The sequence below is a fragment of the Pteronotus mesoamericanus genome, unplaced genomic scaffold, assembly GCF_021234165.1.
Source record: "Pteronotus mesoamericanus isolate MK-2021 breed Mesoamerican mustached bat unplaced genomic scaffold, CSHL_Meso_final contig_105, whole genome shotgun sequence".
Classification (NCBI taxonomy): domain Eukaryota; kingdom Metazoa; phylum Chordata; class Mammalia; order Chiroptera; family Mormoopidae; genus Pteronotus; species Pteronotus mesoamericanus.
In genome coordinates, this window is record NW_026555006.1 from 3,465,134 (window position 1) to 3,478,108 (window position 12,975).

General features: G+C 35.8%; 1 protein-coding gene across 5 annotated transcripts in view; it reads right to left on the reverse strand.

Moving 5' to 3' along the window:
* Nucleotides 1–12,975, reverse strand: part of EPS15 (epidermal growth factor receptor pathway substrate 15) — a 113,840-nt gene that overhangs the window by 40,118 nt on the left and 60,747 nt on the right. For all 5 annotated transcript variants that reach the window (XM_054572893.1, XM_054572890.1, XM_054572885.1 and 2 more), the window contains exon 13: nucleotides 7,990–8,062. In XM_054572893.1, the coding sequence (XP_054428868.1) occupies nucleotides 7,990–8,062 (73 nt within the window). The remainder of the gene's footprint in view (nucleotides 1–7,989; nucleotides 8,063–12,975) is intronic.

Sequence of the window (12,975 nt, forward strand, 5' to 3'; positions counted from 1 at the left end):
AATCAGTAAAATGTAATTAAAACAACAAAAATACGAGGAAAATGAATGAAAGCAGCCATTGCCATCATCACTACCACCTTGAGACACAGTAGCCAAGACAGAGTGATATATATATCCTCTGACAGCTGGGGTTCCTCATGTGAGCCACAGAATGGTACATTACCATACCAGTATAAATGCACAGGAAAGAGGTTAATTAATTATATATAAGTGATTCCATAGGGAAGTAGGACTCAGTTCTCTCCAGGAACCATTGGTGAGAAAGAAGAGGAAATGGATAACTCTAAGGCATGTGTTAGCAGGAGGGGGGGAGATCGCAAAGATGGTGAAGGAAAGTTGTAAATGCAAATTTTAAAAATAATATCTTTTTAATAACATCCTATTCAAAGGTCCCAATAATTATTCTTCAGAATAAGGATCTAAGAACAGAGGAAACACTTATCAGAAGAAGGTTTCTGAATTATTGAATGTTACTTACACAAGATAGCACAGAATCATCATAATAGTGAACACTTTCAATAGTGCTTACAATGCGACAGGTATTCTTCCAGACTTTTTACATATATTAATTTATAATCTATTGGGTTGGCAAAAAATTTCATTTGGTTTTTCCCATAAGATGGCTCTAGTAGCACTTTGTTGTCTTTAACCTCATTTGAAACAATTTTGCTAGACTGTATTATGACAGCTGTCATATTAGTGTGAATTAAAAATATCAAAATTGGTGAATTTTTTGTGTAGCCATTTTAATACTGAAGATGGCAAAAAATATGCAACATTTCGGCATACTAGGCTTTATCATTTCAAGAAAGGTAAAACACAACTGAGATGCAAAAAATGATTTGAGCAGTATATGGAGAAGATGCTGTGACTGACTGAACACGTCAGAAGTGGTTTGCAAAGTTTCATGCTGGAGACTTCTCGCTGGATGATGCTCTTTGGTCAGATAGACCAGCTGAAGTTGATAGTGACCAAACTGTGATATTGAGAACAATCAACATTATACCACGTGGGAGATAGCCAACACACTCAAAATGTCCAAATCAATAAAATTATTAGTAAAAATGAAAAATGTGTCATTTATTTCACAGAAGAAAATAAAGACTTTTGGCCAACCAATATATGACAGATCTATAAGGTAGGTTCAATTATTAGTCACATTTTTACAGATGAAAAAACTGAGGCACAGATGGTGAAGTGATCCAAAGTTACAGTTAGGAAGTGATGGATTCAAATTCGGTTCTGACTCTCAAGTCAAACTGCAGAGTCTGAGCTCTCAACCACTATGTTATATAATGCCTACAGACTAAATGTCTCACACATATGTACCACTATTTTTCAAATACAGGCATATCTTGGAGATACCATGGATCTGGTGGAGATCACTGCAATAAATCAAATATGGCAATAGAGAGAGTCACATGATTTTTTTGGCTTTCCAGTGCATATAAAAGTTATCTTACCACTATATTATAGTCTATTAAGTGTGCAATTGCATTATATCTTGACAAACATTGTACTTACATACCTTAACTTAAAAACAGTTTTTTGAAACAAATGGTACTACATCAAATTAAAAAGTTTTTGCACAGCAAAGGAAACCGTCAATAAAATAAAGACAATCCAATGAATGGGAGCATATATTTGCCAATGATACATTTGATAAGGGATTACTACTCAAAATTTATAAGGAACTTAACAAAACTCAACACCAAAAAAAAAAAATCCATTTGAAAAATCAGCAAAGAACCTGAATAGACATTTCTCCAAAGAGGGCATACAGATGGCCAATAGACATATGAAAAGACATTCAATGTCACTAATCATCAGAGAAATGCAAATTAAAACCACAATGAGATGTCACCTCATGCCAGTCAGAACGGCTATCATCAGTATCAACAAACAAGTGCTGGTGAGGATGTGGAGAAAGGGGAACTTTTGCACTGTTCATGGGAATACAGACTGGTGAAACCACTACGGAAAGAGGTATGGCGATAACTCAAAAAATTAAAAATGGTTCTGCCTTTTGACCCAGCGATCCCACTTCAGAGAATATATCTGAAGAAACTCAAAACACTAATTTTAAAGAAAATAAGCACCCCTGTGTTCTCCACAGAGTTATTTACAATCACCAAGATATGGAAGCAGTCCAGGCATCCATCAGTAGATGAGTGGATAAAACAATTATGGGACATTTACACAATACTACTTGGCCAAAAAAAGGAAAATTTTACCCTTTGCAACAATATGAATGGACCTGGAGAACATTATGTGCTGCTAAGTGAAATAAGCCAGACAGAGAGAGACAAATACCATAGGATTTCACCCATATGTAGAATCTAATGAACAGACTGAACTAACAAGGAAAAAAGAGAGAGTCATGGAGAGAAGATGACAGTTATGGGTGGGGGTGACAAGATGGAGAGATCAAGCAAAAAAGTAAAAGGACTCAGACAACAGCATGGTGATTACATGGGGTAAAGTATAAGGGGGCTAAATGGTAATGGAAAAATACAATTAAAAAAAGAAAAAAAATAGAAATTTCAAGGAAAATATCCTGTTTTCTAGAAATCACCCAAGTAAACTGAAAATGATAAACTCATCCCCAACCCTCTACACCCCGTGGGTAGGGATAGTGAAAATAAAATTTAAACAAATACATAAAAACTCTTAGCTATTAAAGAGTAAAATAATTCACTTTAAAAATCCAAGTCAATTGTATAACTGAAAAAGTAACTTAAATACTAACCCTATGAAATATTAGAAACACAAATATGTTTGCATTTGTTTCATAAAAAATACAGTAAAAAATACATATAAAGGACACTAATTTATGACTAAAACACTTATATTTAATTGATTTATAAAAACTCTACATACTAAACCAAAACTAGAAATAATTAGATACATTCATTTTTTTGGCCCAATTCTCAAAACAGAAGGTATACAAGTATTCTTAATATTAAAAAAGTATCAAATGTACAGCAAGATGTTTACGTCAAGGAATAAAAAGGGAATTTATTAAAGTAGGGTGGGTGTTAGAAAACCTCACCAACAGCCTGCCTTTATTTCCCAATCATATGCTTCCCAGCATGTTCTAAGAGCATTATCTCCAGGAAAAGAATGTTGAGCTCATATATCTAATTTTATTTCTACCCAAAATAAGCCATCCCTCTTCATCTAAGGAAAAAAAAAAAACCTAATTGAATTAAAATTTTAAAAACACATGGACAATTACTATGAATTACTGAACCTTTACTGATAGAGTATAAATAACTGGGAGCATCTTTTGCATGAGTATAGTACAAACAATATGAAAAAGTCTGACCTGTTACGACTTATACTGTGCTCCCAATCCTTTCTGTCTGGGGTTTCTGGGCATGTCCTGTCCTATTTTTAATTTCATGCACAAAATTGAAGTTTATTCATTTCTGTTGTCAACTGCTTCCTTAAATTTACCTCCATTTAACAATATCTTAATCAAATATAGTAAAAAGTATGATCCAAGGTACAATTTCCACGCTTAAGGAGCTCGTAATATAGGCTGGAAGATACTCAAATCTATACACATACATACGCACTCTGCTAGCACAGTTTGGTAAGTACTGGACATGCCATGTAAGTGGATATCCAACACAGGAAAAACTGGTGCAGACTGAAGGGACAGGAAGAGGGAGTTTAAGAGATGTGGTGGGATTTGAGCTGGCCTTTAAGGCATGAGTGGAATTCACATAAGCAGGGAGGTAGGGAATTTTAGGTTGCAACAACAAAAGGTGTTAGAGTGCGGAGTAAGGAAGAGAATGTTTGGCACACGGTTCAGAGGCAGAAAATAAAATAGTAAGTAGTAAAAGAAAAGGGTTTATATCTCATCTTTTTTCTACTCCCAATATAACCGTGAGTTACGCATCCTCCCATCATTAACAGGGGCAGTGGGCACCAGTACATATTTCCACATGTGACAGTCATGATACTAACATTAGGAAGAAAGGCAAGAGGATGAGGTAAGTACTTATCCTGTGACTTTACAGTTTTTAGATGTTAAGTGGTAAGGGTGGCAACCAGTGAGAATGAAAAACACTGGCAAAAATAGGAAAGTTCAAAATTGAAGCCCTTTTTTCCCAACACAATGAGACTCATTTTAGACATACTGACTTTGAAATCACAAACACGGAAATGCCTAAGTGGAGAGATGACACTGGTCTTCAGGAGAACAGAGGGCTGGATAAATACTTGGGAGTCATCAGCATAAGGATGACAGGGGTATGTAAAAGAAGGAAGTGGGCGAGGAGAGAATGCGTCAGTCAGTCCCTGGCAAAGGAACAGAAGCAAAGGGTCAGAGAGGTAGAAGAATATCTAGGAGAATGCAATCCAAGAAAGCAGTAACCAATGGATACAGCCATAAGACTATTGCTGGTCCTGAGCAGAAAAATTAAAGCACAGTGGTAAGTAAAGTACAGTAGATTAAATAAGGTTAATCAAAGGATAGGAAGAGAAAAAATGGCCATGCAAAGCAACAAGAAAAAGAAACATAGGCTGGTAGCTAAAGTGACAGCAATAGCAAAAGTAAGTAAATAAATACAAGTATTTTCCAATTGGTGAGTCCTATGTACAGATAGCCCGGTGTGGAGCTTGAAAATGAAGGGAGGGTGATAAGGAGATGAAAGGAGGGGGCAGAATGTTACTACTAATCAGTGCATTTACTGAACTTTTACTCGACGCCAATCCCTCTGTGAGACACTTTACCTGCATTATTTCATTTTAGTCTTACAGCAACTCTAAGTGCTTGGTATTTTTATTATCCCATGTTGCAGAAGATAAAACTAATGTGTAGAGTTGTTAACTTACTTACTTAGGATCAATAACCTAGAAGACCCAGAACCAGGAACTAAATTGAAGTTTGTCTGATACCAAGTTGTTCCTATAAACTTCCATGCAAAACTGAAGAAAGCAGACATATGAAGGTGAATTTCAAAATATGTTAAATAATCAGAAGAAAAATCTTAATAAAATTGTACATAGGCAGTTTAAGGTAAGAAAATATGTAGGTCTATCTTCTCTTAACATTTCGCAATAAACATTTCACAACAACAATAAACATCTGCAATAGAATGACCTCATAGAGCTTTTTCCCCTTGGATCACTTTGGGCCTAATTTCTCCACATTCCTGGTGTATCTCATGTGCGTTAAGAGTGGTCATCTCATGAAATTAAATTTGAACTTGTTGCTTTGGTTTTCAAGAAAAAAATCTTGAACTGAAAGTTTTCAATATGTAGTTCATGGGACTACAGACAGGAAACAAACATTTAGAATTTAAATATGTAGCACATTTTCTAATTTTACTGAATTAGGAAGACTATATAAATGCAAAAACAAAAAAATAACTAGTCTTTTGGCACTTCGGTCACACATGAAAAGGCTTTGAAAGTTTGGTTACTGGCTTGAGATATAAGCTCATACAATAACTTTCTGTGACTTTATAAATATGGAGAAAAGCAAGAACACTCAGAAAAGCCAACTTTGGATTAGGCAGACACTTGCTGTTAGGTCAAAATTCCCTTACTTCTCCCCTGATGCCTTCATGTTGGCGTTTCTCATTAGCATCTACATTAGGAAAGTGGAGTCAGAAAGAAGCAGTGAAGTGCACATTCCTCCATTTTGCTATTTATTAAAAGCTGCAACAAACTGCCTTTTGCCAGAGAAATTAGAAAATAAGCTCTAGGAGTTGCAATTACTTACAGATTTTAATTATCCATGTTATTACTAGTCTGTGCCTTATTACCAATGGGTAAATCAGAATTAATTCAATAGGTATGGAAGTCTACATATCACCACTTCTGAGAAGCTGTCTTGTGCTTCAGAAAATTGAAAATGATCATTAAAATTAAAACTTTTAATGATTTGTAGATGTCAATTATCCATGTCATCATAGTCTAGTGTCTCATTACCATGGATAATACAGAAACACCTATATCAGAATGGAATGAGTAATGAATGCACTAATGCAAAGTTTTAATCCAACGTTCTTTTCAATGAACTGATGTTTGACCATTATAACTTAGTCTGTGCCAACCATACTCCAAGATGCCTTTTATTTACAACACGCAAAGCAAAAAATGCAACAATTTAGATTCCCTATGCCCGTCACACATTTGAATTCAGCAAAGCTTAGGTTTAACATATACCTTACCATCACCACTAAGTAAAGAAAGATAGCCCTGGCTGATGTGGCTCAGTGGATTGAGTGCCAGCCTGCAGACCAAAAGGTTGCTGGTTCAACTCCCAGTCAGAGCTCATGCCCAGGTTGCAGGCCAGGCCCTCAGTTGGGGCGTGAGAGGGGCAACTGATCGCTGTTTCTCTTGCACATCATGTTTCTCTCCCTTTCTCCCTCCTTTCCCCTCACTCTAAAAATAAGTAAATAAAATCTTTTTAAAAAAAGAGAGAGAGATAAGCAAATCACAAAGGAATTTTGACTAACAAAACTGTAATTATAAGAAATCAAATATTCAAGGATAGCCCTTTTAGCCTAAAAGGAACAAAGTAAATTTTAGTATTTGTCCAAACTGGCTATTTAAATTCACATCCTCAAAAGATGCAGTAGGGAAAACCAATAGACAGATGTACATAAATAAAATACTATCTATCATAAAAAAAAAAAAAAGCTTTGTTCTTTGAAACATTATCTGGTTAAATTTAGAAGCTGTCCAAGATTATATCAGTAACTGTATCTATTTCTTCAGACTGATAAAACTTTTATAGATTATTTTATCTTCCATTCTTAAACTATTTTCAGCATTTTTTAAGAAGCTCAAAAACTGCACAAAAATAATGTAATTGAGGTAACCCCCCATCTCACTACCACAAAGAGAAAAAAAACATTAGTGATGATCTCTTGACTTCTGCATCACCTTTAGAAAATTCCAGTGCATGTAATAAACGCAGCCTTCCTATCTGAGCACCAACTTCCAACAAGGAGTCTCTGGCTCCCTCCGAATTCCCTCAGTGAACCATCCTCCCTACCTTAGCACAGTCTACCTGGCAGGCAATCTCTGGTGAATGTCCCACATCAAACCAAAACAATGGATCTAACAATTTAAAGCCTTCACCCACTGAAAATTGAGAGAAGCAGGGAAATCAAACATACAAGTAACATGTTAAGAAATGCCCATGCATGAGCTCTTGCTGGCAGCTGCGCCCAGTGCTTTCACGCCCAGCCTCCTGTAGGCACTGGTGCAGTGTTCAGGAAACGTGCCCCAGGAACATGGCCACATGCAATGCTTACGCTTCTAACTGCAACGCTGCCTGGTTTTCTGTATTTTTAATGTCTGAAAAACCCCTTTTTGTGTCATTTCCCAATCAGAAATTGAGGTTTTATTACCTTTTCTATTTTATATGTAAAATGAAGCTACTTAACACAGCACCTAGTGAAAATGAATTAAATCTCTTTATGCCAAAGTTTAAGATATCCTGACTACTAAGCAACTTATAAAATACTATTTTAAATTATACCACATCATTTCCCCTCTACCAATAACATGAGAAATAGTCCTTTAAAATACTAGGTCTCCTTGCTAACAAAATCTCACAGCTATGAAAAAACAATCTGCATTTTCATGAACATGATGATGATGATGATGATGATGATGACAAGTTCACTCATTACATTTTATTGGTGCAATAATATTTACATTGCAAGCCATTAAAACTTACCTTTAATGATATAATATGCAGGTAAATATTATCTTTAAAATACTTCCAAACTAGAAATTAATGATTAAAAATACTGCTTTCTCATTGCAGTGTGGTCTCTACAGGCCAGAATTCAGAGAAAAACAGTCATTTTACGAACGATAACTATTTATATCACATATGTAATAGGTATTCCTTGGTCTATTCACCAACACCACAATCAACATAGTAAATGACCCTATATCTTTAAAATAAATTCTCCTAAGTCAGAAATGGAATACTGAATTTCACAGCTCACATACCTGAACCTCGCTTGTTCTCTGTTTAAGAATATCTTCTTTCTCCTTAAGGTCCTGTTCCACATTATTCTTTTCCCTAGAAGACCAGCAAACAATGCAAGAATATTTGAGAACATCAGCTACAGCCGGTATGGTTATCCATCCTCCTAATCCTGAATCGCTTTTTAAATACATAGTGAAACATTCAATTTTTAAATGAGGGGCAGATTTTTCTACCCTCTTTTAATTATTTATGGAACAGAAATCAATATAAAACCCTGATTGTTAAAAAAAATATCAAATCTCTCTCACTAAAATGAAAAGAGAATAGATTAAAAAAGGAAGAGGAGAAAAATAATCAATGAAACACTCAGGTTTCACTGATCTCACTGTTGCTATGGAAATGCTGTCCAATGAAAACTGCTGGTGAAAAAAAGGAGGGGTTGCATCAGCTCTGTAACCTTAACCCTTAAGTACCACTGTGAAATCAAATGAAAATGGCTAATAGAAACAGTCAAATATTAAGAAAAAGGACATTTACTGAAGTGTTAATGTCCCCTTAAATCATTGGTGTGTACCAATTTTAGAATGAAATATAGAGAAAATGGGAAGGATTGCCAATACACAGGCCAGTCGTTCTAGCAAATACATCTGCTGAAAAAATCTGTTTTAGATCACTGATCAATCTCAATTGATCAAATATAAAAAACAATGCAGCATTAGCATTTATCTTTTTACTCTTCAGGTGAAACATGCTAGGATCCTCTTTTACTTTGAAGGATAATGTATTTAAATTCATACATTATCCCTCAAAGCTGGATTCCTAATAAATGAATCCTAACAATCTTAGATTCAGAATTACAAAATAAAGCTATTTCTTTCGATGTAATAAACTTAACTGCTGTTTGCACTGAAATCACACACACACACACTGTCTCTCTCTCTCTCTGCTCCATTCACTTTCTTTTCTACAAAATGAGAGAAAAAGCCATAAATTCTGCAGTAATACATTTTTGGGGCGGGGGCAAGGTTAAAAAAGGCAACATGAAGAAGAGAGGAAGGCATTCAAGAAGTCCTCCAGACTAGCACTGCAGAGTTGACCCTTACAGCTTCATGACAATATTTCACTTTCATCTCAGACATAACCCAAACAAGCTCAGGTTACATTAAACGGAAGCATACAGGAAAGTGAGAAAACAGCAGCAAAGGAGATACTTAAGAGGCAACTGCATTCTACACTTGTACTTCTCACCTTTTTGAGTGGGATTTTAAATGCAGACAAAACTCAACTGTTCTGGATATGTAGGTACAATGTTTTTAATATTTGTATGGGAGGAAAAAAGCACAAGAATAAAGCTATATGTATACTGTTACTTTTAAACACCTGAGATGGCCAAAGAGCTCACTAACTGTTTCTCAGATGGGTCATAATATGGGTCATGATATTGCAGAGATTTTCAACAGTCTCTTACCTCATGAGTCATTGCGGCAGCCCATTCCTCCCATACCTTAATCTACTTATTATGCAAAGGTCATACCCCATTACCAATCCTTATAAAATTATGTAAAGTTGAAAAATAGAAAAACATAGGAAGAAAAAAAATCTAAATATACCCTACAAATTCTGCCAGCTCAATCTTGGAAATTTTTTCTTTCCCACATATATGAGCAGAAGTGTTTTCTCAGTCTGGCTACAGCATGTCAGAGATAAATAAAATGAAAAACTAGCCTCTTCCCTGTACCCTAGATCCCCAGAGGCAATCCACACAAGGTCAATATCAATTCTGTTCCTCATTTCTGAAAGTAGATCATAACAAAAATAGAAAACATTACATGGTATCCTAGATCAGCATTACACACACTAATGTATGTGTTTGTATTCAATCCCTCCTTTTCCGCCGCTAACAGCTTCACTGGCTGTATCTGCTGAGATCAAGTGTATGTGCAGAAAAACAGGACTGCAAGAAGGCAGTAAGCTGACACGTGAATGGGAGAGCAAAAGAAAAAGGCTCACTTGGTGAAAAAGGAAAACATTACCAAGAGCTCTCAGCTCTAACAAGCAAACACAGTCTATGTTTGGATAAAATGAAGGATGCTTAGAAAGTACAATTTCTCTTTACCATTTTGGGCAAGAGAGGGGTAAGGAACAATGGTAATGTCTACAAACATATCTTGAAAATGATTCCCAACTAAATAAAATATAGGAATCTTGAGGCATTAATTTCTCTTAGTACTGAAATTAAATTTAACTTTTGACTTACTTTTACCTAGTAAAATTCTGATTTCATAATTCCTTTTACTATCAAAACCAAGTAGTATAACATATACTCCTAAACAGAAAACTTGAAAAAAATAAAATCACCAGTTTTATTACTTTCTATAAAAAATGTAACTGAAATCATGTCCTATAAATTAGACTGACAATCAAATAATTTTCTCATTGGCTTAGATTATAATTACAGAGATGCCAAAATGGTATTCTGTAGCATTCCATAGAATCTTAGCCTCTAGCAGGGGTATCCAACCTTTTGGTGTCTCTGTTTCACACTGGAAGGAGAGTTGTCTTGGGCCACATATTAAATACACTTTGACACATAATAAAAAACCTCATGTTTTAAGTAAATTTATGATTTTGCTTTGGGCCACATTCACAGCCATCCTGGGCTACATGCAACCCGCAGGCTGCAGGCTGGACACTTCTGTTAGCTATCCTTCTCATTTTGGACAAGTAAAAATATCTAAACACATTTAGGTGCACTAAAGGTGCTTGGCCATATTTCTTACATTTTCCTCTCTTTCAAATTAACATGTATTTTTATTTTCTTTTAAAAGATCTTATTTATTTTTAGAGAGAGAGGAAGACAGGGAGAAAGAAAGGAAGAGAAACTTCAATGTGTGAGAGATACATCAATTGGTGGCCTCTCAAATGCTCCCAACTAGGGACATGGCCCACAACCCAGGCAGGTGCCCTGATCGGAAATCAAACAAGTGACCTTTCAGTTCAGAGGCTGGTGCTCAATCCACTGAGCCACACTAGCCAGGGCTCAAATTAGCACATATTTTTCTAAAGGTAATGGATGTATAACTAGTGCAAAGCATTCTGTTTAATATTAGTAATTAAAAAATTTAATTATTTTCAAGATTCTGTACCAGAATACAAAATAATATTTATATGCAGTTTCCTAAGAAATCCACCAATATATGTGGATAAGACAGACATAAAATATATTTCAAATATAGGTATGTGAGCATTTTTCCCAGAGTAGTAATCATCTTCGATGTCACGACAGGAAAAGCTATTGCCTTCACCTTGGTAAATTCCAGAAAATGGAAATGAAATGATCCTACACACCCTCTATCTTAGACTATTCACTCTAAGATGCTGGTACAACCTGAGGGATCCAAGAATACCAAAGCCATAAAGAGAGGCTAGGCATAGAGCTCCCTGGTGTTCCAAAGGCTGACTGTTCTGATTTGGTGGAAACTAAAGTCTGAATCAGCAAGGAAAGCAAAGCCCAAGCTAGGCTTTCGACGTCTCAAGTTGAATAACTACATAAACCTCATATGAAGTAGTCAAAAGCTATTCACAGGGACAATCAGGCTGAGGACCTTGAGTTCATGCAATTCACTTCCATTTACCCAGGCTCTGTTTATGGGGAGGAGGGAGTGAGCTACCTGCCTTAATTTTTATATAACAATATATTCAGAAAAACAGGATTAAATCACTTTCAAAGTCCTTTCAGATTCTCAGTTTTATGTCTTTTTTCCTAAATAGAAGCATCTATTATTTTCCAACCAGAAAACAATAAAAACTAAAAACCAATAGAAAACTAGAAAGTTGTGAAGCATATGAAAGTATATTTTTCCATCCTAAGACTTATATAACTCTGAAGATGCTCTTAGTATTAAGTAGCTTAACTGCCAATAAATCTCTCTAACAAGTAAACACACACACAAAAAAAGCACACTATTCTCCTTACATAGTCTTCAGTAAGGCATGTGGGTTTTATGGAAAGCAAGAAAAATGGGACTAAAACTGGAGAACTGGAAACAACCTGGCTCTGCTGTGAAATAGTTCTGTTGACTCTAATCAGGTCACATAAACTTTCATTTTCCTATTTTTCATTATGCAGATGCTAGTATCTCTACCATCTTAAGATTTGCAAGGCAAAAAGTACAAGATGGCATGTAATTAGGAAAAAAAGTAGGCTTCCAGCCTATGCTTTGGTTGCTTTTTACTTACACTAACATTACTAATAATTTTTAAAAACATTGATGGAGTAATTTTAAAATTTGTTAAAAGGAATTATGATTTACAAAAACACTTAGAAAATGATCTAATACACAGCTGTAAACTATTTAATCACTGAACTCTCTACCCCCCAAACCTTGTAACTATTAAAAATAATCCACCTCTCTATTATTAGAAACTGATCATATGGTTTTCTTTTCCTTCTCTCTTTCTCTTTTTTTTTTAATGGTTTTCAAAGCATAAGACTTAGAGTAATAGTCAAGAATTCAAATGCTGGCTCCATCACAGGATATGACATCTGGCTGTGAAAGCCACTGGGGATTCTGTCCACTAGGGAGAGACAGGAGTCTGCTAGACACTCACTGCCCTCTTAAAGGGCCAGCGCACCCTGCTCTCCAATGAAGGGAGGGTAGATCAGAGCTGACTGAAGTTATGCAAAGACAGACTGGGAGTTGAGAGTTGATGGGACAGCCACCAGGGTAACTGTGCTGAATCCCTCTCCCACACAGCGAACAGAAGCCATCTTCCCTGGATGGAGCATCAGCCTAGAGAAATACAATAACTCTACCCTCCCAACTACCTGTCACAAGCCCTGCCTAGCTCCTCCCTGCAGAGGAGTCACCAAAAAAACAAACAATCCAATTAAAAAGTGGGCAATGGACCTAAACAGACACTTCTCCAAATGGGACACAGAGGAAGGCCAACAGACATATGAAAAGATACTCAATGTCACTATTATCAGAGAAATGCAAATTAAA